This window comes from Phalacrocorax aristotelis, chromosome 18 (assembly GCF_949628215.1).
Source record: "Phalacrocorax aristotelis chromosome 18, bGulAri2.1, whole genome shotgun sequence".
Classification (NCBI taxonomy): Eukaryota; Metazoa; Chordata; class Aves; order Suliformes; family Phalacrocoracidae; genus Phalacrocorax; species Phalacrocorax aristotelis.
Genome location: NC_134293.1, coordinates 3,882,501 through 3,904,956, shown reverse-complemented (window position 1 = coordinate 3,904,956; position 22,456 = coordinate 3,882,501). Strand labels below are relative to the sequence as shown.

The 22,456-nt window shown below is 41.4% G+C and overlaps 1 protein-coding gene across 11 annotated transcripts in view; it reads left to right on the top strand.

The window, feature by feature from the left end:
• BCAS3 (BCAS3 microtubule associated cell migration factor) overlaps positions 1–22,456 on the top strand; it is a 370,473-nt gene that overhangs the window by 188,177 nt on the left and 159,840 nt on the right. The window contains exon 23 of one of the 11 annotated variants that reach the window (XM_075113188.1): positions 20,181–22,456. This exon is cut by the window's right edge and continues 7,105 nt beyond it. The exons of the other annotated variants lie outside the window; for them this stretch is intronic. Within the exon in view, the coding sequence (XP_074969289.1) occupies positions 20,181–20,200 (20 nt within the window). The 3' untranslated portion in view covers positions 20,201–22,456. The remainder of the gene's footprint in view (positions 1–20,180) is intronic. 11 annotated transcript variants of the gene reach the window in all.

The window sequence follows — 22,456 nt, the reverse complement described above, 5'->3', positions numbered from 1 at the left end:
AGAGAGGTGGGGGAGTCACCATCCTAGGGGGTGTTTAAAAGACATGTAGACCTGGCACTTCAGGGCATGGTTTAAGAAGCGTAGTAGTGTTGGGTTGATGGTTGGACTTGATGATCCTAGAGGTCTTTTCCAACCTGTACTCAACCTGCTGTACTCAAAATTCACAATGAACAGCAATGATCTGTATTAGTTTTCTGAGACTTAGGTTGTATCTTTAATATGCCACTGGAAGCGAGTGTAAGGTGGTCACATGCCAGTGGTAGCTTGGTGAGATGTTCCTCAGGTGATCGGTGTAACCAAGATAACATGGACTCCCAAACCACTCCGTGGAAAGTCCACTGGATTTTCACACACACAGTAAAGTAATTTCTCTAAATGCTGTGGTCACTCATGTTATGACTAATGTATCCTAAAGGAATATGATTTGATCAAAAAAGGTGATTTAAAGTTTAAATAGCAGCATTGTAGAGGTTTATCTTGAGGTCGATTTACTCAGGAATGTTACTCCCATTTTTAAGTAGATTTATTGATACTAGGCATTCTCTCCTGATGTTTAGTCGTTAGTGAAAGGGATTTGTGTATTTCCACAAACTTCTGTTGACATGAAAGCACCAGCACACAGTCTTAGCAGCCAAGCGTGCAAGTTTAACAAAAAAGTTTCAAGCGGTTCCATCTTGATGTTTGGGGATCGATATAATCCCATTCCCATAAATAGGAATCCCTTTAAGAACGTACAAATTCCATATGTTTTGTCCCTTTAAAGGGAAATTGGTTCCATTTCTTCAGATTATTGTGATGTAATTTCAGCGGATAAGGAGTACCTGTAGAAATAGAAGTCCCCATATTCCCCGGCTGCACTCGGGCAGTGATGCCCAGGCTGCCCCTGACTGCTGCCACGCCGTGCTGTCCCCCAGCAGTCCCCGCGAGTGCCGATGCCACGCAAGTGCTCCCGTCCGTGCCCCGTCCCTGTGTGTGCCTGAAACACAAAGCCAAGCGGGCAGGTTACAACTCTCCCCTCCCCTTCTTCGGCTGGCAGCTCTGTCTGTTCCCAAGAAAGACACGTGGTGTGTCTCAATGAAGAGCTCTAAATGGCTCTATCACTACCAACTGGTGCTATCTATAAAGCAATAAAGTAAAATTCAGACTTTTGTATCCTATTACCGTTGTCCTGAGTCAGCAGGTCTCCTCTAGAATCGTTTTTCTATAAACTTGGAAAATGGATAGTCATTACTTGGACTGTTAAAGTTCAGTAATACAAGAATAAGTCATAAATATGTCACTTGTATCTTAAAAGCTAACCAGCTAGAAACTCTCCCTCTTGTCTAGTCTGGCCTCCAGTGCCTTTGATCACCATTTTCTCCTCTTTCTCAGCACCAGAGCTAGCTTCTTAGTTTTCCACATTTTCCTTTGCCGTTGTGACAGTGTTCTGCTGCGGATTACAGCTGTGCTAAGGCACCATAAGGTTTATATGATTAGTCAGCATTTGGTTTCCATATATAGCAAAAGTACGTCTGGAGAAAATATACATATTTCCAGGCAATAGGATCAAAGAGCTCTCTAGGTTCTCAATTTTAATTTATCTCTTCTTGCTTGCTGTATAAGGAACATCAAAAAGAATCCGTGTTTGCGGGAGGGAAGGGAGCCTTTTGCTCTGTAGCTCTGGGAGCACCGTTCATCCAGGCCAGCTTCAAATCCTGGCCTTTCTTCCTCCATAGTGTTGCTGAGATGTGAACTTTGGTTTTCACGCCTACATGTTTCTACCCAGGTGTGACTTCATTCTTTTCTTGACTCTTGTGACCTCTCCCATTGTTTCACTGACGCTCAGAATTACCCCTTGTCTCCGTTGGTCCCAGTCGCAGCCGCTGAGCTCATCTTCCTCCTCTGTCACAGCAGTTCCCCTGGTTCTCGGTCCCTGCGTTGGCTCCTCTTCTGCCATAACACACGCAAGGTTCATATGCTTGCATCTACGCATTTGAATGCTTGTTCCTATCTCATCTCTGGGTTTTTTGGTAATTACCCAACCTCTCTCCATACTCGTAATACTTCTCAGTATTTGATTCTGCAGCATCAGCAGCTCATCCTTCAGGTGTCAACTCTCAAAACACGCAGGATATTTCTGAAGCTCTTTGCCTGCCATGATCCCTACCAGAAACGTGATAACCAACGGTGTTTCGAGTTAGGTCTGTGCAATGAGTTACGTGCGTGGGCTTACATTATCATATTAGGTGCTGTATTTATGTCAGTATTTCTCGCAGCTCAATTAGATCATTTTTTTCTGTTTCTTTCACTAGATTCTTATGGCAACAGTTTGTAAACTTCTATGCTTCTGCAGTGGCGTGGGCGCTGCTGGAGACAGCCATAGGTAATTGTCATTAGTAGGCAAGCAATATGCTTTAAATATACAAATCCATATGACACTTTCATATGAGTAAATTTTCTGCAATATTGAAGTGTAGAAAGCCAAGACATTTGAGACCTTTTTGCATGACATTTTTAGAAAGGCCTTTTTTCTGCCAATAGATCTGCATTAAAAAAAAAATCCATAAATAGTTTGATTTCAGTCATCTACTCAGCGTTTCTAAGCTACTTGCCAAGTGATCCCAGGTGTGGGATTGCAGCAGGTAATTTCCTGCGATGTATTTGTGCGGATGATTTTCTGTGTTAGAAGATAATATCGGCTCACCTGGCCTCGCAGTGACAGAGAAATCCTTTGTTTATTCATTTAGTAGGCAGATTAACCCTAATGAATATGGCTTCCTGGAAATAGATACAGGGGACAATAGCGGAGTGGGGAGAAATGGGGCGAATTCCCTTTTCTTTCTTCACTTGTAAATAATGGTAGCTTTCATAGCAGGGTGTTTTAAATCAGAAAGGAACGCAAAATATGTCAGCCAGAAATTCTTGATTTTAAACAAAATCTTTTCTTTTATGGTTCAAAGAGGTGCCGGGGCTTCCTTAGGAAGCCTGGTACAATTCTGCTCTAGTGAATCTGTTTGAATGCTTTGTCCTGTCAAAAAGTAGGATAAAGTGGGCATCTGAGATGCCTGTGCCAAATGGCACTTAATTCCTCATCGGAGGACCTTGGTGTGTGTTTTATGTGGTTACTCTTCACTGTTTTGTGGAATATGGGGGAGTTTATTAGTATTTCTGTGTGTTAGGGGTTAATAATATAATTTTCCTTTGAAATAGATCATAATTTGTACCAGGCAACCAGAGAAAAGTGTTGAGAGTCTTAATGCCTGAAATTATTTCATTCTATTTCTCTTTGTTTCATGGGAGTAAAACCATGGAATGGTGTGTTAAGAATACACTGTGTTAATGCTGTCTGCGTAGCTGTATTATAAAAAAGACAGTGTTTATACCAGGGTTAGGCTGCACGTCTTTTTTTTTTTTTTCAGTCATTCTCTTCCCAAGTTGACACAAAGCTTCAAGAATGCATTGCAACCTGTACAATTTCTTGTATTCCTGTTGTACCATGCATGCGTGTCTTCTGCACGAGGTCTGTATGAGGTTTATGAAAGGCTGTGCCATTATCACCTTCATTTAAATGAGGAGTAATTTCTCGGATGTTGTTGACGTGACATTGGACTGTTGTTCGTAACACAGTGTAAGAATCTGCCTGGAAGAGTAGGGGAGGTGAACCCAAAGCCCTGAGAAACTGAGGGAAGGACGGTCGTTGACTCTTTAGGGGTATAAATCAGGCTTGTCTGATATTACATGCCGATTCACAGCAGTATTGCTCAGTTTGTTTGAACAGCATGAATAAATCAACTTACTCAAGTTCAAAGAGGGAATAATGATGGTGAATTAAGTTGTGTGTATGTTAGTATTTATGTGTTTTTTAATGCATACACACACTAAATAGTATTTTAAATTAGGGGAAACAGTTTGCTAGCTCAGATCACTGTCATAGGCTACTAGTCAAAGTGTAGACAGAGCACAATGAATGGTTTTGCTATGTTTGAGAGAGGAACAATTTCTTGCATTTTTATGTGACTGGTACTCGAGATACATTATTCCCAAGACATGGATGTGTAGACACAGATGTGAAAATCTCTTAACTTCCAACCAAACTTTTCCAGATCTTATCACTATAATTTATTCTTTACTCTCTATAGACTAGAAAAATGTCTTCTTTCACATAACTTTATACATTGGAGAAAAAGGAAAGTTCTCTTCCACCACATGGTAAGTGTTGAAGATAGGATACTGTTGGCTTTAGCCCGCTGACTTCTGTAGTTGCCTGTAAAAACTCTAGAGTTTCAGAAGGGAAGCGAAAAAACAGAATTTACCTTTCCATGAAGAATTAGAGTTTCCATTCTTTCTTAGTTACGTTGCTGAAAGTCTAAATGTGCAGGAATGGATAATTTTTTGAAAGTATACATTTATACATGGGTATGTGTATACGTGTATCGGACAGCAATAAATTACAAATGAATTTGTTTGCTTTGTATGGAGATTGTTTTATCCTTCTTAAAGCTACTATTTATATAACCTTTAACCAAACAGAGAGTAGCCAAAGTATTTTTGAGAGTGAGATTTGTTCTTCTGGCTGGTGTGCGTAACAACTTAATTCACTCCAATTGTGCGGTACCGCGTACGCTCGCGCTGTGCGGTAACTCACCACTGTGATGTGCAAACGATTTGCCAGAGATTCCCCCCCCCGAATATGAAAGCTCAAAATAGATACGTGTCACATTAGGTGTCATTAAAATAGAGCTTGTGATAACTAAATAATAAATTCAGTGGTACCTAATTACTTTCAAAAGATGTTGACACAGTTGCAAAAGAAGAATGTCGCCGATTGCCTTTTGAAGCAGTGTAGACTGTCTGTATTAGCGGGGTTTTTTTTTCCATTTAGTGAAAACCAAAGGACAACAGTCATTATACGATTCTGTACTTTAAGTATTTTCATAATCCAACATAAATTGGCCCACCCAAGGATTATGTCTGTCTTATAAGGATGTGTTTATATAGTCACTGGGTGAAAGATTGCAGAAGTTGAACCACTAGTTTTGAAAGTCGAGCCAGACCAGGAAAAATCAGGATACAATTTGGCACTTATGGAGACTAAATGATTTCCTTTTTAGCTGCTGATTTCTACTGGGAAATGTATCCTTGGACTGAAAATTGCATCCGGAAAAATGTTTATGTAGTGTTTTTCAAATGACTGATTATTCCTCTAACCTTTAACACGCACTGTGTGTGATTTTCTTCCTTATTAACTCTTTCACAACCAAATGAATTATTTCCTTCACTGTAAATAAAATTAAGCATGTATTTCAATTCATGCAATAGTTTAATGCCGTAATAACGCAGGAAAAGACAAGCCAGGGGTTTTACTGAGTCAGTAACACAGGGAAATCCTGCTCATCTTTTCTGTCAGGCTTTCCTGGAAGAAGAGTATCCTGCTGTGACGGGGAGTCAGGCAGAGCACACTAACTTTTTATCCCGATTATTGCAGAGGAGGAGAATAAAAATGTACTTAATGTACCATTAGATGCAGTTTTCTGCCAGCCAGGGGAGATTTTCCCAAGGCGTGTGTCTGAGGTAGAGGGACCGTGCTGCCAACTACTGGCTATTGCTTGATGCTGAACGCAGTGAGTTGATTCATTGTAGGCTTGGGGTTTGTCTGCCGGGGAGTTGATTGGTGCAGCTAGAGCAGAATGAGCAGTTTTAGAGCAGCTCCGCAGATGCGTGCTCTGTCTGGAGTTCAAATGTTTTCAGTGCTGTCGTTTTCACATAAAGACGTACCATAATTCACTATAATCATGCCGGTTGGTATCTTTGTGTAGAACATCTTCATGGGGTGTCTTTTCCTGCATCCAGAACCTCATGGATGCAGGATGCAAGTTTGCACACAGGCTGTGGTTATCCCTGCCTGTGCTGGTTTCAGTGCGGGAGCCTGACCATACTACCCTTGGCTGAGCGAGGAAGCTGCAGGCGACCTTGTAAACATCACAGGGTAAGACTAAGCCACATGTCTTTAAAAGGCATTTGAAGTGATCCTACACTGAGTGGATCACACGCTTACAAATGAGCGGGTCTGAAACCATGGTTTCCATTTTGGCAGAGCTGTCTGTAAATTATGGTTGGTGTTCTCCTATGTAGAAACATGCAGAAATTCAAGATTAATTCATCCAGTTTCTGTTAAAAGTATCACCCAGTCCATCACGAGTAACGTACTCGGTAAAAATTGCTTGAGTGGAGAAGGCAACCAAGGAAAAGCATAGCAAGAGTAGTCTCAAATGGCTGCTCCTGATGGTCTCGTCCAAAAGGACAGGTTTGTGTCCTGAGAGAGGAAGCAGAGTTGGAAAGAACTGAAATTCCAGCCCTGCTGATCCTGATGGATTCCTTCAAAGATGTCCACTTTTCTGCAGCTTCCTGGGGCCCTGTGCTGGTAGCAGTGTTCGTGATCAACAGGGTGATCTGTCTGTCCTTCTGACACCAGCTGGGGGATTAGGTGATGAAAAATAAAAGCCAATATTCCTTGTGGCAATAGTATCGGTCATTCTTGGCATGGTGGGATAAGGGGAAGTGCCTTGGCAGCTACTGTTTTCTTTCATCTCTTCCTCCAGTTCTTTTTGATCGTTTTCTCATGCAAAGTTTTGTTTTCGTGCGGTTCAGGGAAGATTTGTATTTATAAGCAAGCAGAGGGTGGCAGCCCTGCTTACCTCAGATAGCTTTTACCAGGAGCAGCGGTTCCCAGGCAGTTTCTTTCATTTGAGGTAATAATGGTTTTAGGAAATTCGTAGAATGTTAACAGTCAAACATCTTTTAACCACCTATCGATGGAGTGAAATTTGGCAGATGACAGAGGAACCTTGCATTTTATTTCTAAAGTCTAAATAGCTTGACAGCTGCGCAGAGTCCCTTGAATTTATGAGATCTGAATGTTGGGGTTTGGGGTTTTTTTCATGTGGAACCCAGCAGTCTCTCTGACGGAAACTGTTGACCCTTCTTTGTGCTGTTTCTTTACTGTCTCGTCAAACATCTGGAAAACAGCATGTTTGCAGTCATTTCACAACATAATTTTGCATTTACATCATGTGTTATCTGGTAAAAGTTTTCTTGTTTTTTCAAGGGGGGAAAAAAAAAGGAAAAGAAAAATCAGCAACTCGAAGGCTGCCATAAGGTCAAGTGGTGACGGTGGATGCTGCCTGTACTAAACATATGTTTAGCTCAGAAAAGCTAAGGCAGTTCCCCAAAATTTGGTAACCATTATAGTACTTCCTAAGTCAGTTCCGGATGTCAGGCCCTAGGTGGAGGGGGAAGGGGCCGCGCCGAGTTTTCTACGGCTTTCCACGAAAGGGATTTAGTCTGGCAGCTGATTCAGCCAAGCAGCACATCACGCAAGGCAGAGCTAGACAGGAAACGCTTCTGAAAGTGCTGTTTTGAGAGAGGATCATGAGATCAGGCAAGGAGCTGTGAACTTTACATGCAACCAAGGCCAGATAGCATTGCACTGGCCACCTGAGGGCTTAGAAATAAGAAAGGAAATTAAAGGATCATTTAAGTGGAGTGGGACCAGACAACTTAAATGACAATTTTCATCTTTGAGAAAGGAACACTGAAGTATATTGAATTCTTTGAAGTAAAGGAGCGCGATTGATGTAGCGAATATTTTTGTTACATTCCATGCTCTGGTTTAGCAGCTCTTCTAATATAACCCATCTCTGCTGAGCCACATATTTATAGTGCTCAAAAGATTTGACTTTTGAGCAGATTGTGTCTTCCTAAACTGAATACTGTGCGCTCCTTTTAACTGTCTGAAATTAGCTACTTAGCAAGCATCTAAATTCAAACACGTATTAATAAGCATAATTAGCAGATTATTTACTTGTATTTTGATTAATGTGAAGCAGTAAATGTTTTTATATTGCTGACGGTAACCCTTGAAGTGTAATAAACTTGGGTGTGAGCCTAGAACCCTTCAGAAGTTCATGATGAGTTAATAGCAGAGGTTATATCTCTTTCCTTCCCTTCTGTTTGGCGTTCAGGTTTAAACCTTCGGTCAGGAGCTGCTCTATCCCAGTGATGCTCTCTGTGCTTTATGAATAGTTTGGCAGCGGTTGGGTGCAAAGCGATGCAGGTCCTGCCGCTCTGGGTCCCGAGGAAGCCAGTTAATAACTGACAGAGGCCCTCTGCTAATGGGACACTTGCACAGCAACGAAGCCTACTGCTGCTAAAGCACAGGACCATTATTCTTTCCTAATTTAAATGGGAGTTAAACCCAGAATCCAAAGCTGTGTTACAACTACCCTTGTATGAGACCCAGAAGCTGACTTGGCTGTGGCTATACATCCCACCGTAGAAATACCAAATGGTGAAGTACATGCAGGAGACCTCAAAATCTGGGCCATGAAGAGGAGTTTGCAGGTGCCCTTCTTTACCTCCCAGCTACAACTGAATCTGTTCTACAGTACGCATCGTCCAAAACTTGAAGAAAAAAAAGAAAAGTAGACAACAGCAAATAATTCTGGTTTGTTGGTTTAGGACTGTAGAAGGTTTTTCTACAGTAACACTCAGTTTCAGTGCTGGAGTCTGCTCGCGGGATGGATGTGATTTCTGGACCTTCCCGAGCTTTGGAAGTAGGAACGGTGGAAGATTCTTCCTTTCTGTGATCTTTCCATGTATGGCCATAATCGCTTTATCTACATGGGCCAGGTTTCCAGGTACCATAGAGATGAGTCTTAACAGGGAAAAAATTGTGGATGGCTGCAATTGTGGTTTTGGAAAAGCTTGCTCTGGGATTTTTGTTTAACAGCTATTGGATAGGAGGATGCTTAGTTTGCTAATTTGGATGCCAATACTTAGTACGGTTTTACAGCTCACAGCTATTTCATAGTGGTACTGGCATCCAAGCCACTTGGGGAAAAAGCAGAAAGGTTTTGGGTGTGCATTCAGCTTTTTTCTGTGATGTGTTTGGCAAGCGTTGACGCAGACTTGGGAATTTGGACAATTTTGAGGAATAGTAATGACTATTGAAATATTAATTGTTTCTGCAGTTCGAAAGTTGCGCAGTAGTTTTAAAGGGATCAGATGCAGAGAGATCGTCGTGAGTACAGATAACCTATGCAGATATTTTCCTTTTAAGATGGCATCTGCTTAGTTGTGTTAATAAATAACCTTTTAAACAAAAGAAACAGACAAAATACTTTCCTCTTCCATTGCAGTAATGAATGAGGTGTCCTGCCAATGTGTTATCTTCTATCAGTTTCCCTTTCCTCTTCGTTCAGTTGCATCACGCACTGGTCTTTTTCCCCAGAAGTGGTAGGACGGCAGAGTAGGTATTCATTACCAAGTTTGTTTCCTTGAATGCTTTATAGGAGGAGGTGGAAGTGAAATACACTGAATTAGTCGAACCGAGCTCAAGGGCGATAGCGCGTTTCCTCTTTATCAGTAAAGTACCCTTCATACAGTGAGAACAATTTGTGTGCAAGAGGCTTTTAAATAATTTCTCTGAATGCAAGTCCTGCTAAGCCTAGGAGGTAGTGATGGTTCACTGACTTATTATTTTTATGTAGGCCATTCTTCCTTGAGGCCACTGAGCCTTCAGGTTTCTCCAAGCCTTTAGTGGTCTGCACTTCGCTGTTATTCTTTCCCTGAGAGTGCTGATTAGTGACTTGCGGTATGGATGCTGATTTATCGCAGCCGAGAGTTGCCCCTTGGGGGCTGAGCAGAAACACTCATGAAGGAGCCCTGATTAAAAAGAGTGGTAATGAAGACAAATGTTTCAGAGGGAGTCAAGAGCAAACCAGGCCTTGGCATTCCCACTGCTCCTCTGAGCTTTTGGAGAGGAGGTAACAGTGGCCAAAGGAAATATTTCCCCCTTGTTGTTTATTTCTCATGGCACTGGAAAAATTTTTCTTTTCCTCCTGGGTGTTCTAACTCTCACTTGTTAACTGCTTTTCATGCAGGGTTGCAATTAACCCTTGGCAGATACTTACCATGTTCCCTTTATATTCACTCTATACATAAAGAAGTTTTTATGTTTTGACCTGTTAACCATTTTAAGATTCTTTAAACTTGACAGTTTCATCTAATTTCTCACGTCATTAAATCGCACTTTATTTTCCAACAGTCCATTCACATGAGGTTTGGTGTTTGTTTGATATCTTTAATCATCTTTTTTTCGCACTGCCCTTTTTAATAATGGAAAAGAATGACAAAAAGTAATGCTTACAACCAAGTTTTAAATCGGAGAGAGGTCAGAAAGTTCCTATCTAGTGTTTGCTGTGTAACTGAAGGCAGATTTCAAAAGCATATTGGTAGGATCTAGATGGCCCAACACTTCTAATAACTAGGAATTTAAAACAAAAATAAACGTAATGAATTCACCCTGTTGTCGTTCTTCTAATTCTTTGGGTTTTTTCATTTTTAAAGATCAGCGTGGGCTATAATTACTGTATGAACTAAAAAGCTGAGTACATGGAAAAACGTGCCCTGACTTTATTGGTCTTTGTATTATGCGTGCAGGGATTAGGTCGGCCTATTAAAATCCATCCTAATCTCTGCAGTTACTTTCGTGTCAGATTTGTGTTCACGTGAAGATGCTGTTGACCCAGAGAGGAGATACTCATACAGTGGATGTATTTATTAAAGACTGAGCTGCGCTGGTGTGCCTGATGCTCCTTTGCTCTCTGTACCCTGACCAGTGTGGTGCAGGAGCGAGTTTCTGAACAGGAGCTGGTATTGCTGCACGGGGGCCCTTCCTTGTGAGGTGCAAGACTTTTGCGCTTGTCGCTGTTGAGTTGCACCAGGTTTCTGTCAGCCTGTTGCTCCAAGCCCCCCTGAGTGGCAGCCCTGCCCTGGAGCACACATCTTCCTTTGGTGTCATCGGCAAGCATGATGAGAGCACGCTCGGCTGTCTCTTCCAAGTCAGTGATGAAGACGTTAAAGAGGGCAGGTCCCAGCACAGCCCCCTGTGGTACTCCACTTGCTGCCAGCCTCCAGGTACTTGCTGAGCTTGACTGGCCAAAAACGATAGGCAAAACCAAAAGGGAAGTGCAGTTGGGAAACTGTGACTGTGATCTTGCATCTCAGACAAGTCAGTCTGATGAACGCCACGGAGGTGGGAGCGTTAGTGACTGTGGGAAGCGTTCCTGTGCCATCCTGACAGCTTTGGTAGACGTCGTCTTTCCCTTCCTTCAGAAAACAAGGGGTGAGCTGAACGCTTCCTGAGCGGTGAGAATGTGTGGACGGCCCTTTGCATTCAATGAGAATTTCAGGGTACTTCCCAAATGTTATCTTACACTTTGCTTTAGAACAATATTCTAAACTATCATGCAGAAAGGCTCTTTTTCTTTCTAAAACTGTGTGATGAAGAAACAGCTCGTCCAAGAAAAGGACGGGGCAAGGGCTTTCACTGATTGACTGGCCTCGTTCATGATGCACCTAAAAGGTCAAAGATTGTTTTGAGAAAGCATTTTAAAGGATGGGTCTGTGTTTTCTCTCTGTCTGAGAATCTCCTTACAACTTCCATAGTACTTCTTGCAGTGTTAAATAAACTTACTGTACTAGGACATCTAGGGCTGCTATTTAATCAGGTCTTGTACCTCCAAAGTATTAGAATGTAAACATTTTCCAGCATTAGGTTTGAAAGAAAAAGCCACAACTGAAGTTCCTTGATATCGTTTTGTCAAACTGAATTATTTTGTATGGTAGTGGCATAGAATGAACCAACAGTGGGAACCGTGCACTTCACAGTAGGTGAAAGATTGTATGTGATTTGGGGCCAGATTTTTAAAGTAGTTGCTCAACTACTTAGCTTTGCAAATCCAAACGACATTGGAAACTTTCAAATCTGGCTCAGGAATCTCAAAGGTGTTTAAAATTTTAAAAGTAACTTTTGAAAATAATTTTTCAAGAGACTTTTGCACGCCTCAAAATTCCATCATCTTAGCAGTGTGAACTTATCTAAATTTACTCAACAACTATATAGGATTCAAGAGATGTTGATTACTTATTGCTAAATGAAGTCATGTGAGTTTTCTGACATTGAAAACTGTGGTGTGTAAAGGGGAGCTGCGTCTTGTTAGTAACAGTGGCTGGAACATGAAAAGATCACAGCAACTGGTGTGAGCTTAGTGGCACCAGCCTTTGCCTCTGAGCCATTGCACTATTCAGAATTTTGGAAATTTTGGGGTTTAAATCTGATTAACTTGTGGGTGTTGGAGAGCGAGTTTGAGGCTGGCATTGCTGCACTAGTCAGACTGCATCACCATCAGCTGCCCACTAATTATCAGGAAATTTATAGCTGCATTAGGTAAATGTCACTTCACTGCAGTGGCCTGGAATAAGAGCGTTTTCTGCTCTGAATTAGCACCATCGGCACGTCTCAGTGAGAGTCTATCCAAGCACGCTAAGGGCTTTATTTATGCACAAGCATATTAGGGGTTTAAGAAAGGGTAGCTGAAAGATGTTGTGTTGCTTTTTTGAACCGTAACATCTCTCCATCATAAATGTGTGTTTATTTATTCATTATGCATAATCACATGTAAAGTGTTTAAAAATAATTTGCTAATTCCAGAATGGCTAGATCTGCCTTCAGTAACGCAATAGTCCGTGTAGTCTGCAGGGACTATTCAGAAACATAATCCAGAGCAAGGATTGCTTGGTCTATATTCCTTTTGGTGAAACTCTGTTAGGCGATGTAGTACTTCTGCAAGTCTAAGCAAGTGTTCTCACATGTTGCAGAAATAAATACTGTCTCCTGGATTCACGTTTCTGAGTTGCTCAGTAGAACAGCTCCCTCTTCGCCTCAGGTTTTGGGCAAATAGTTACCACTGTCTCTAAGTACAGAAGCAAGGGCATGCAGTTGTCCGTTCTGAAGCACAAACCTCTCTTGGAAGAAGCTGAAGGATCTCGCATCCCTAAAGGCTCAAGACAGAAAAAATTTGAAGGTTAAAAAAAATACATATACATAAACTAATCCTGCTTTCATTCATAACGCGCTGGAAGTAAGGTTCCTAACTCTTCAGGAAAACTTGTTCAAAAGACCATCGTGAAATTAGTTGTGCTTCAGAATGATGCCAGAATATCTGAGGAGTTTGTCGCTATGAATTCTTTATTAATACCGGAGTGATTGATGGCTGCTGTTCTCTGAATGACATCTCAACAATTACAACACACTATAAAAACAGAAGGCCGCTTAAGGAATGCCAATGAAATTCTAGACAAACTTATCCTCCACATCTATTTTAAGGAACTAAATAGTTTCCGGGGTCCTTTTGCACTTTTCTATAAAATCAACTGTAAACTTTTGAAAATTCATTTTAAAAAAATCATACGTCCTTGAGCTGTGCCTAGTTTAAATTTTTCAGATAACTTCTAAATCCCTGATTTTTAGAAAACTGTAAAGAGAATCCTTGGACTTTCATTTACAGTGTTGCTTGCTTGCTTTACAATAAATAACATGCAAATGGACAGAAGTGATGTTTAACTAATTTTCTGCTGGGTGATAATCTGGAATTACGTATATTTCATATTGCTTTTAGATATCCTCCCAAAACACTTCCTTAATTACGTCACCTTTCAGAAATAATCCTATAAAGCGAGAAACCGAAATTGCAGTCAAAGCATGGCCTCTGGTTGCTGGCTCCCAGTGCACTTTCTCAATTTCTGGATGTTTCTCTGCGCAGGAAAGGCCCCTACCACACGCTGCTGTTATGTAGTAGATTCACTATAGTTAATCAGAAGGTAGAAGAGATTTAAAGAAAGTCGCTGTCCAGTATTAAGCACTTGGCTTCCCTTCTGTTTTTACTCTTGCTGCTTTTATGGTTCAAAGTGATACAGATCAGACAAGGCTTTTGCATACTGTATTCAGTGGGCCTTTCTTCTGGGTTAGTAACACAAGCATTGGCACAGGCCAACTGAACCACTTACTTCAAAAGGATCTTTTTATTAGATAAGAGCAGATACTTACACATCGTAGTCAGAGGAATATAATTTTTACAAAAGACAATTCAGCCTGCAGGTCTGTTTCAAGGTTGTATTGAAGTTGCTTCCCTTTGTTCTTCGTAAGATGCAAAACCCCACGACCCCCCTTCTGCCATACCTCCCAATTCCAGCATGCAAGGGAAGGACTGAAATTCTGGAAGTAAATTCAGTCTTAAACAGGTTTACTGCAGGCATTAAAACTGTCTTGTGAGACAAGGCTTCATCTCTTCCCCCTGCATAGTTAATGGTATAGAGTTCTTCCCAGTGTGTTCAGTAGGAAAACGGGATTGCTCTGGGTTTTTATATATTACGTGTCTCAGCGTTTAATTATCTTATGTGAGGGGTAGTTTTACTTGGGGATTTTGAATTTGACTTGGGTGGGGCAAGATCAAACCATAAAAGCAGGCGTTGGTTGGCTGTACCTTGTAAGCAGCTTTACGTTAACGCACCGAACACGGTTCTGATGATCCACACACTGAAAAGTCTTGCTCGTGGTGGTTTGCAGGGCTCCAACAAGCAGCCAGGGGAAACTCCGTTCTCCCCTGCAAGGCTGTATTTAACTGTTTGTGTACGATACCTTAGTTAACGTAGTGAAATGTTATTTGAATTATCGCGGTGCGAGTCGGATGCTAAAGGTAGGGAGGAACTAAATATGAATCTGCTGTTTCTCTGTGTCGTTCATGCCAGACTTGCCAAAGTGCACCAGTAGTTCTTACTGGCTGGAGGAGCGCGTGGTTCGTGGCAAAGTTGAAATTCTGTTGATGTAAACGGGTATCTTTAATCATACCCGTCCCAAAATACTTGGGTTTTTTTAAGATATTATTTCATCACTTAAATCCAGCATTTGGAAGGGCCTCGAAGCCTGTACATGAATGGACTAAAGAGCCGAAATAAATAAAACTAAAGGATATGACGTAGAGTCCACTGGAGGTAAAAAGTGTTGTTGCTGTATCTATCTATCTACATACACGCGTACATGTACCTCTCCAGTTTGTGCTGCTTGCCTTGGAAACAACAAATGCGCCTCCCTGTTTGGTAAATAGGTACCATTTGGATAATTTGAGCTCGGCAAAGTCCAAATTGCTTCTTTGCGTGTTGTTTGTTAACCAAAACTTGGCAAAACTAGTTGTGTAAATCCTACAGCCTTTGCAATAGGCTGACGAGCGAAGCAGAGGTTTTGAACCACTGCTGGCTCTGTCCCTTCAGCATCAGCCGACTTGTTAGGGCCTTTCCTTAGCCGTTAGCAATCTGGATTGCGGGAAGAGAAGAGCCTGACAGAAGTTACGTGGTGTCAAGGTGTGCGCATGTAGCGCACATAGTTTTTAAAATTTCCTCTGGAAATGAGTTTTAAATCTCCCTCATGTTTTATGGTATGTGAGGGGTTCACGGGGATATTTCGCTTTGTCGCCATGAGAGAAGAGTCGGCAAAGTCTGGATTGCCAATTCCAAAATTTACCATTCCCTGGCTCTAGTGATGACCTGCCCAAGGGTGGGTTTTTCCTCTAGGCTCTCCCTAACTGTAGCTCTGAGCTTGGTCCGAGGGCTGTATTCATGTTCTTTATAAACCGAGATTGTTCTCTGTTCCAGAAGTTAAAACATTGCTGAGATGGCAAAGAGCTTAGGTTTGCTTCAAAAGATGCCTAATTACTCTGTGTATTTATAGCATTTGTTGTAAATGCTGGTCTCCAGGGATACAGGTAAGCACAAGGCAAGCGCTGGGAGAGGGAGAGGGTGGCTTACGCACAGAGGTAGGAAGGGACTAAGCCTTGAGGTCCTGTCAGTCCGTGATTCTGATTGCTGGTTAATCTTTTGTAAGCTGGGCAGGTTACTTTTCTGGAATGCAGAAGTGTGTTGCGTACGTCCCTGTAACAATCAGTGGAGGGCTTCTTATCTGTGGTAGTAAATTAATAAACAGCCAGACTGTTCTTGCATAAAACTTTTATACTAGTGCTTTTCTATAAGAAATGACCTTATATAATTAGGTACATTACAGTGGTATGAATTTATGATAAATACATATATAATGTGGCATTTGGATATTGCATGATTTAAAATATTCTATTCTAATTTGGAAGTGTTCTGACAAACTCTGACTGGGCAAAAGACCCTTTTTCCTCTCAATCTAACCTGATTGATCATTTAGCAAATGTGTTATTTGATGCAAACAGAATACAGTGGATAAAATAGCAAACGCATTTTTGATGGTAGTAATTTATTGCTAGCTTTTACCATGTTTTATATAGAGCTGCTCAGAATTAAACATGGTGCTTTAAAAATACTTTATACAGTGTTCCCAGAACATACGTAATTTTGAGCAACTTTACTGACAATTGCTTTTTTATGGGCCTTTATGGAAGCGAATGACAATCTTCGCGTTCCCTGGAGGAGCATCTGTGTTTGCAGACAGAGCCGCTGTTGTGAGTTTTATTCATGATCTAAGTACAATCTCAAAACTCTGGACTAGTCAGAAAGGTTGAGGTGCGCGGGGCAGGGATGTGGCAGCTATCCTCTAGGAGGACGTGCGACATTGGAGTCTAACGTCTCTCTTACACCGCCTGCATTGGCCGTGGTAGCCCGATTTGGGTGTGATCCTGAGGACGGCGGCTCCCAGTCTGGCATCCTCGTACCCCGAGGCACTGCTGAGGTGAGCTCCAGTACGTCGCTCACCCACCCAGCTCTGAAATCTATATTAACTAACTTGACAACATGAAAGCGAGACACAGGACACTTGTCCTTGGTCTAAGTTTTGGGCACCTCTGGGGTAGTTGGAAAGGAGAGAGCCAACATTTCAACGCGCGTCACAGCCACTCCTGCTCCACGCAGCAGCCTGTTGAATGCAAATAACGAGTGTTAATCCAGCCTCATCGTTCCAGGCTCAAACACACAAAACAAAAAAATCAGTTCATGTTTGCTTACCTTGTGTATTAGGTTGGGCTTTGCCTCTTTTTTGACCTATCATTTTAGCGTGTGCTTTTCATTCTCTTTTAGAGCGTGTGCGAGAGAGCAGGCATTCCAGCTGAGTTCAGGCCTCCTCGCAAGGTGAGGACTTTTGTCCTCTCTTTGCCGTTGTGCAGCAGTGTGCTGCGTTCGGTGATGAAGTAAAGGGGAAAAAATTGTCTGCCAATATGGCTGTGATATTTGGATGATTTATCTCATTCCTCTTCTGAGTAACCTAACTTTGACATTATTCGTGAACTCCAAGCCTTGCTTGCGTTGTTCTTGCTCGTAGAAAACATAGCAAGGATGTAGTGGGTAATTGAACCCAGATGCACCGAAGGCTGCTCAGCCAGACTGTTATTTTAGCCTACACTAGTAGGTTTTTTAATACGAGTTTGACCTTACTTTGAAACATTCTCAAAATACCATACTTTAATATCAATTTATATACTCTTGCTTTAAGATGGGGTAGAGTCATTTGAAAAAGTAATGAAACACTTTCTACCTGTTAATACAGGAGATACAGAAAGAGTTTTGGAGTTAATTTATGTATCGAAGGAACAAGTTTTACATGCTGCCTTTCTAATTGGAGCGTGGTCGTGTGCCTGTTGTGGGATCATTACCATCAGGGAAGGTGTATCTGTCAGCTCTGGCTGTGCCAGCTGTACGTGCCTGCCTCTGCAGCAAGGAGGCACGTTGGGCAGGAAGGTTTGAGGTACGCAGTGATACGAAGATTTACCAACAGTCCATTTCAGTGAGTTATTAAACAGAGTTTAAAAGCTGTGGTACATATTCATCTTAATTATTTTTAATGGGAGGTAAATGTTTAGTGTATGTGTTCTGTGAGGTTAAGCTGCGTTAGTTAAACAGCTTAGAAATGCATTCTAAATTTAAAAATAAATAAAAAAAGAAAGGACAGAAAAAAAACCCAGCCCATGCTTCACTGCCAGAATGGTAGTTTGATTTTGACATACATGTAATGTACTTTCCATATCCACGCTGTATTTTTCTAAAGGAGGAGCTGCTAATAGCAGTACAGAGCAGAGCTCTATTTCCCTCCTCAATACATGCTTTGTCAGTAACAACTGAACACAAAAAAATCTCACGTATAATTAAATTTCCTGTGACGATAACATACTTTTTTCTGCTTAAACAGAACTGATTTTCATTCATTACTGCCCTGGTCAGGTGGAACCAGGTTGCTACCTTTCTAACCTGTCTGCCTAATTATTCTTTGTTACATGATGGCAGAGAGTTAAAGTTTTGTGGCTGTACATCAACAGCTTGAAGTAAAGTAATACAGAAACGACGTTTTGTGGTAGATCTTGAAGTTAAATACTTAAATTGATTACTTTTTTTTTCAGTTTCACTCTAATTTAGGGTTCATTCTTGAAAATGCTCTTTATGAAACAGAAGGGATATTTTTAAATGATATCGAAGGCCAGTGGGTTGAAGTTATTTAAAATTCTCCTGAAGGTGTTGCTATACGCACTCGACGTCGGTCCAGCTGAAGTGGTGCTGCCATTAGTGTCAAACTAGTCCATTGCTTCATGTATAAAACCGAAGCTTTAATCGGACTGATGGTGGCAAACCGCTTTAAACCTGTTTGGCTTTGGGCAGTGCAGCTTAAAATATAGAAAGCGAGAAATTAAAAAATGGTTTAGTGTTTTCCTTTCTGTTCTCTTATCAGAAATGTTCATTCAGACTATAACAACTGTTAGAACAAGATAACAACTTCAGGCCAGCTGTCAAATGTTTACCGTTATCAAACCTCTCCCTAGGGTAAGATGCGACTTTGGCTCGCCTCACCGGCAGTAATTTAATTTTTCCTTCGCTCTGACTCGGAAATGGCAGCATTTTTCAAAGCTTCCTCCCACTGATGGCTGAAATTTTCCTTGTGAAATGATTTCCACCAGTCTTGAATCTTTCTTGCTTCTGCCGTCTTCACCTTTACTGATGGTTCTGCAACTCATCACCAGCTATGCAAACTGACAGTTCACATCCTGGGGCAGCAGCCGGGTCTGGCCTGCAGAAAGGAGCAGCCTGACCAAATTTACGCTCACAAGATCTCTTAATTCACAAAAGCATTTGCTCTAGTTCCTGTTCTCTGCTGCAGGGGCTTTTGGGGGGGCGAGCAGGAGAGCGTTCGGAGGGGAGAGAGGCACTCTTCACACTCTGCTGAGTACACAGGCTTTCGAGATGAAAAACAGACGGAAAGAGACATTTCCAGCCATCTTGCTGATCTGTGCAGGGGTTCACTGAACTGTGCAACATAGCACCAGACCCATGTATCATTTAATGCGCTAATTTCTTCTTTCTTCTTCTTTCTTTTTTTTTTTTTTTTGAATTAAGGAGTTCTTCATTTTGTTGACAAGTATATTAAAATTAAAAGTGGAAACAGTTAAAAGAGAGCCTAAAATGTAAACTCAATACCCACCGGTTCCTTCCTCCTTTGATATTTAGAGCTATGGAGAGATCTGGTTAGTTTTGAAAAGCCTCTGACAAATGAGAATAGTCAGAATAAGTTTTCTATTTGGTCTGAACTGCACGTAACATCATGATTTTTTTCCCCCCCTCCCTCACAAGCTGAAACATATGCCATATGCTTGCCCAACTGCTTCCCCTTCTTGCACTGCGAGACAGATATGAAACTTTAGTTACATTCTTCTCCTAGACAAATATTTTTTTCCTTCTCCCTTACAGCCACTCCCTCCCACCCAAGGCAGTTTGCAGCCAGAGAAAAGTGATGCTTCCCCCGTAGCCCTGCTGCAGCGCAGCCATTAGCACAGCCGGCATGTGCGTGCTCGGTAGCAAAAGGTCATTCAAACACTTTTTTGGTATTCTTTGGCTCTGTTGGAAGCTTCTCCTAAGAATAACCCATTTTACATTTTTGTGATTACTTTGGAGAAAAAAATGTGCAATAATACCAGAATGGAAATGGGGGGGAAACAACATTCCAAGTAATTTGATCGCGCTCCTGTAGTATTTGCTTTGGTACTTCCATATCATTAGCTATCCAGTTGCTTAAGGAGCAGCTGCACAGTCTGGTGAACTAATATATGCTGTAGTCAAAAGTTTAGACAGAAGGAAAAGTTAACTTAGTTTGTACAACCATAGATCCTGATCTCGCTAACTGGTATTCTAATTGAAGGTTAAGGAATTTCGCTCTTTTCATGTGTAAAGTAGTCCTGTCTCTCAGTAATGGTGGAGTTTTACAAAATACATACAGATATATATATATTTCTAGTGGCATGTCATGTCTCATTAACTCTACTTGTATTTTCTGTTTTCTGAGCTTTTAGGCATTGTGAGAAATACATGAGATTTGCAAACAGGGGCAAGGAGGGGTCAGATCATCAAATGCGTGGATTCCAGCAAGCAGAGCACCCTGCCTCAGAAATGCAGATTGAACAGGAGAGCTTCCTAATGCGTATGCTTTGAGGAGCGGCAAAATAGTGGTAACTGGTCGAGATATTTGTCATCTTAATAAACTGACACAATGGAAGAATAAACAGGAATCTTATCAGTCTGCATTTTTGGGGGGAACAAAAGTGTTTGAAGAAAAATCATAAAGGAATCCATGGTAGCTCAAGGAGGTTAAACTCAACAGTTGTTTCCTTTGAAGTGTATGACCACGAGGTTAATTGCCAAAACTGCTTGTGGAAAAGGTGGTAACAATTTAACAAGACTGTACAACTGCAGCGACTCAGATGAATATCAGGTGTTTGCAGATGGGTTGGGGTTTTTTTTCCCCTTTTGCCTAACAGGAAAAGAGGAGAAAAAACCAGAATGAGAACCAGGGGACAGAGCGGGAGAAGAAAAGCCCGACTAAACAGCCAATAATTCCTTGTTTGCTTTGCCAATGAGGCTGTAATTGGCCGGGAGGTTAATCGCAGCCTGTGGATTGGCGGGCGGCAGCGCTCGCTCCGCGCTCACTCCATGCTGTTAGACAGGAGACGGCAATTATTAGAGCTTTCACATCTCTTCTTTGGGCTCACGACGACTTTGATTTATTAATCCCAGTAAGACTGCTGTGAGGAGTTTACAGTTCAAGGCATGGGTTTTGTATTTCTGCTGCTTGCAGTCAAGTTTGTTCCAGAATGTATTTTTCCTGCTCTCCATCAGTAGGTTCATTTGTCCCTTTCTGAAACTGCCGTACTTTCAAATCTTCCTTAATTTAGTGGGAACAAAGTCTTTAAACATGGAATTCCCTGAAGCCTTCCACACACCCGATTAGGTCAATGCAATATAGTTGGAAAGCTGAAATCCCTTATCATTAGTTACATGGGGTAAACAGAGATGCAAAAGTGTGATATAAATAGAAGTAGAAGAAATTCTTCTAATCTTGCTTTTCGCTTCTAGAGGGAGACCTTCATAATTTTAACAGTGTCATCAGGGTATTTTGTCATTCCTTCTCAGAATTCAGTGGTGGGGTTTTTTCTGTTGTTATATTTTATATCTGTAGCCATTTGTGGAACTTGGAAAATGTGTACAAAGTACAGCTTTTTCAAGCTTTCTTCCTGTAGGTAATGTTGGCAATGCCTGAAAACAATGAAATGAGAGGGAATCTTTAAATCGTTAACTAAACCCTTTTGAACCTCAAAGAAACTTTTTTTATGACTGAGAGCTTGCTCGCCAGTCACTAATCCCTATTTACATGGATTTCTCCCTGTCAGATATCCTTAATGAACTGCAAGTTTTATTAACAGCAACTCAAATAATGTTTTTATGGCTCGGTGTTTAACTGAGAGACCAGCAAAACTTTGACACCTTCCTACTACAACATAATTTACTTGCTCGACTGTAAAGCCAAAGCAGCAGCCTGACTCCTAGATTTAATGCATACGGTAATTTTTCATGTCTTGTTTTGCTGTTTTCATATTGTGTATTAAAAGCAAAACTTCTGGGAAGAACCCTCCCTTTGCAGCAAACAAAACTCTGCGCTCCAGCTGGAGCAGCATCACGGTATGTTGCTGGCCACCATTCACAGCAGTCAGGAAATGTTGTGTGCTAATGTATATGATGTAATTCAAAAGATCACATCTCTCTGGTCTGGTAAAGAATCATGAATTTGGGTCACGTTGGAATCACCCAAATAATGACACTCTGAAGTACATTATTTAACCTATCGCTTACTTTTTGTGAACAGAATTAGTTATATCACAAAGTCGGGCATCTACAGGCAGCGATTGCAACCGAAGGGCAAGGTATTTGCAAACCTCTCGTTTCATCCTTTCCAATGAGATCTGACCGAGCGAAAGAAGTCAATTGGTTAGAAACAACTATAGGTGCCAAACACCTATAAATCTCCCGCAGGGTCTTGTCTGTCGTAAGCCATTTACATTTTTACGATTCGATTATGGCCCTTACGCTGTTCCCATGCCGGCGATGTTTTACAGGTGGCAGAAACGCTGCTTCCAACCCTCCAGAAGGTACCTGCCACTCTCGCTTTTTTATTAAACAGATACAGCATTTATCTAACACCATTGCTGTAAGGCATAATTCACACTTCTGCAAGGGGCAAAAGAACCCAGTTTACAAGTGTGATACCGCTCCAAACTTGATTTAGACTCTGCTC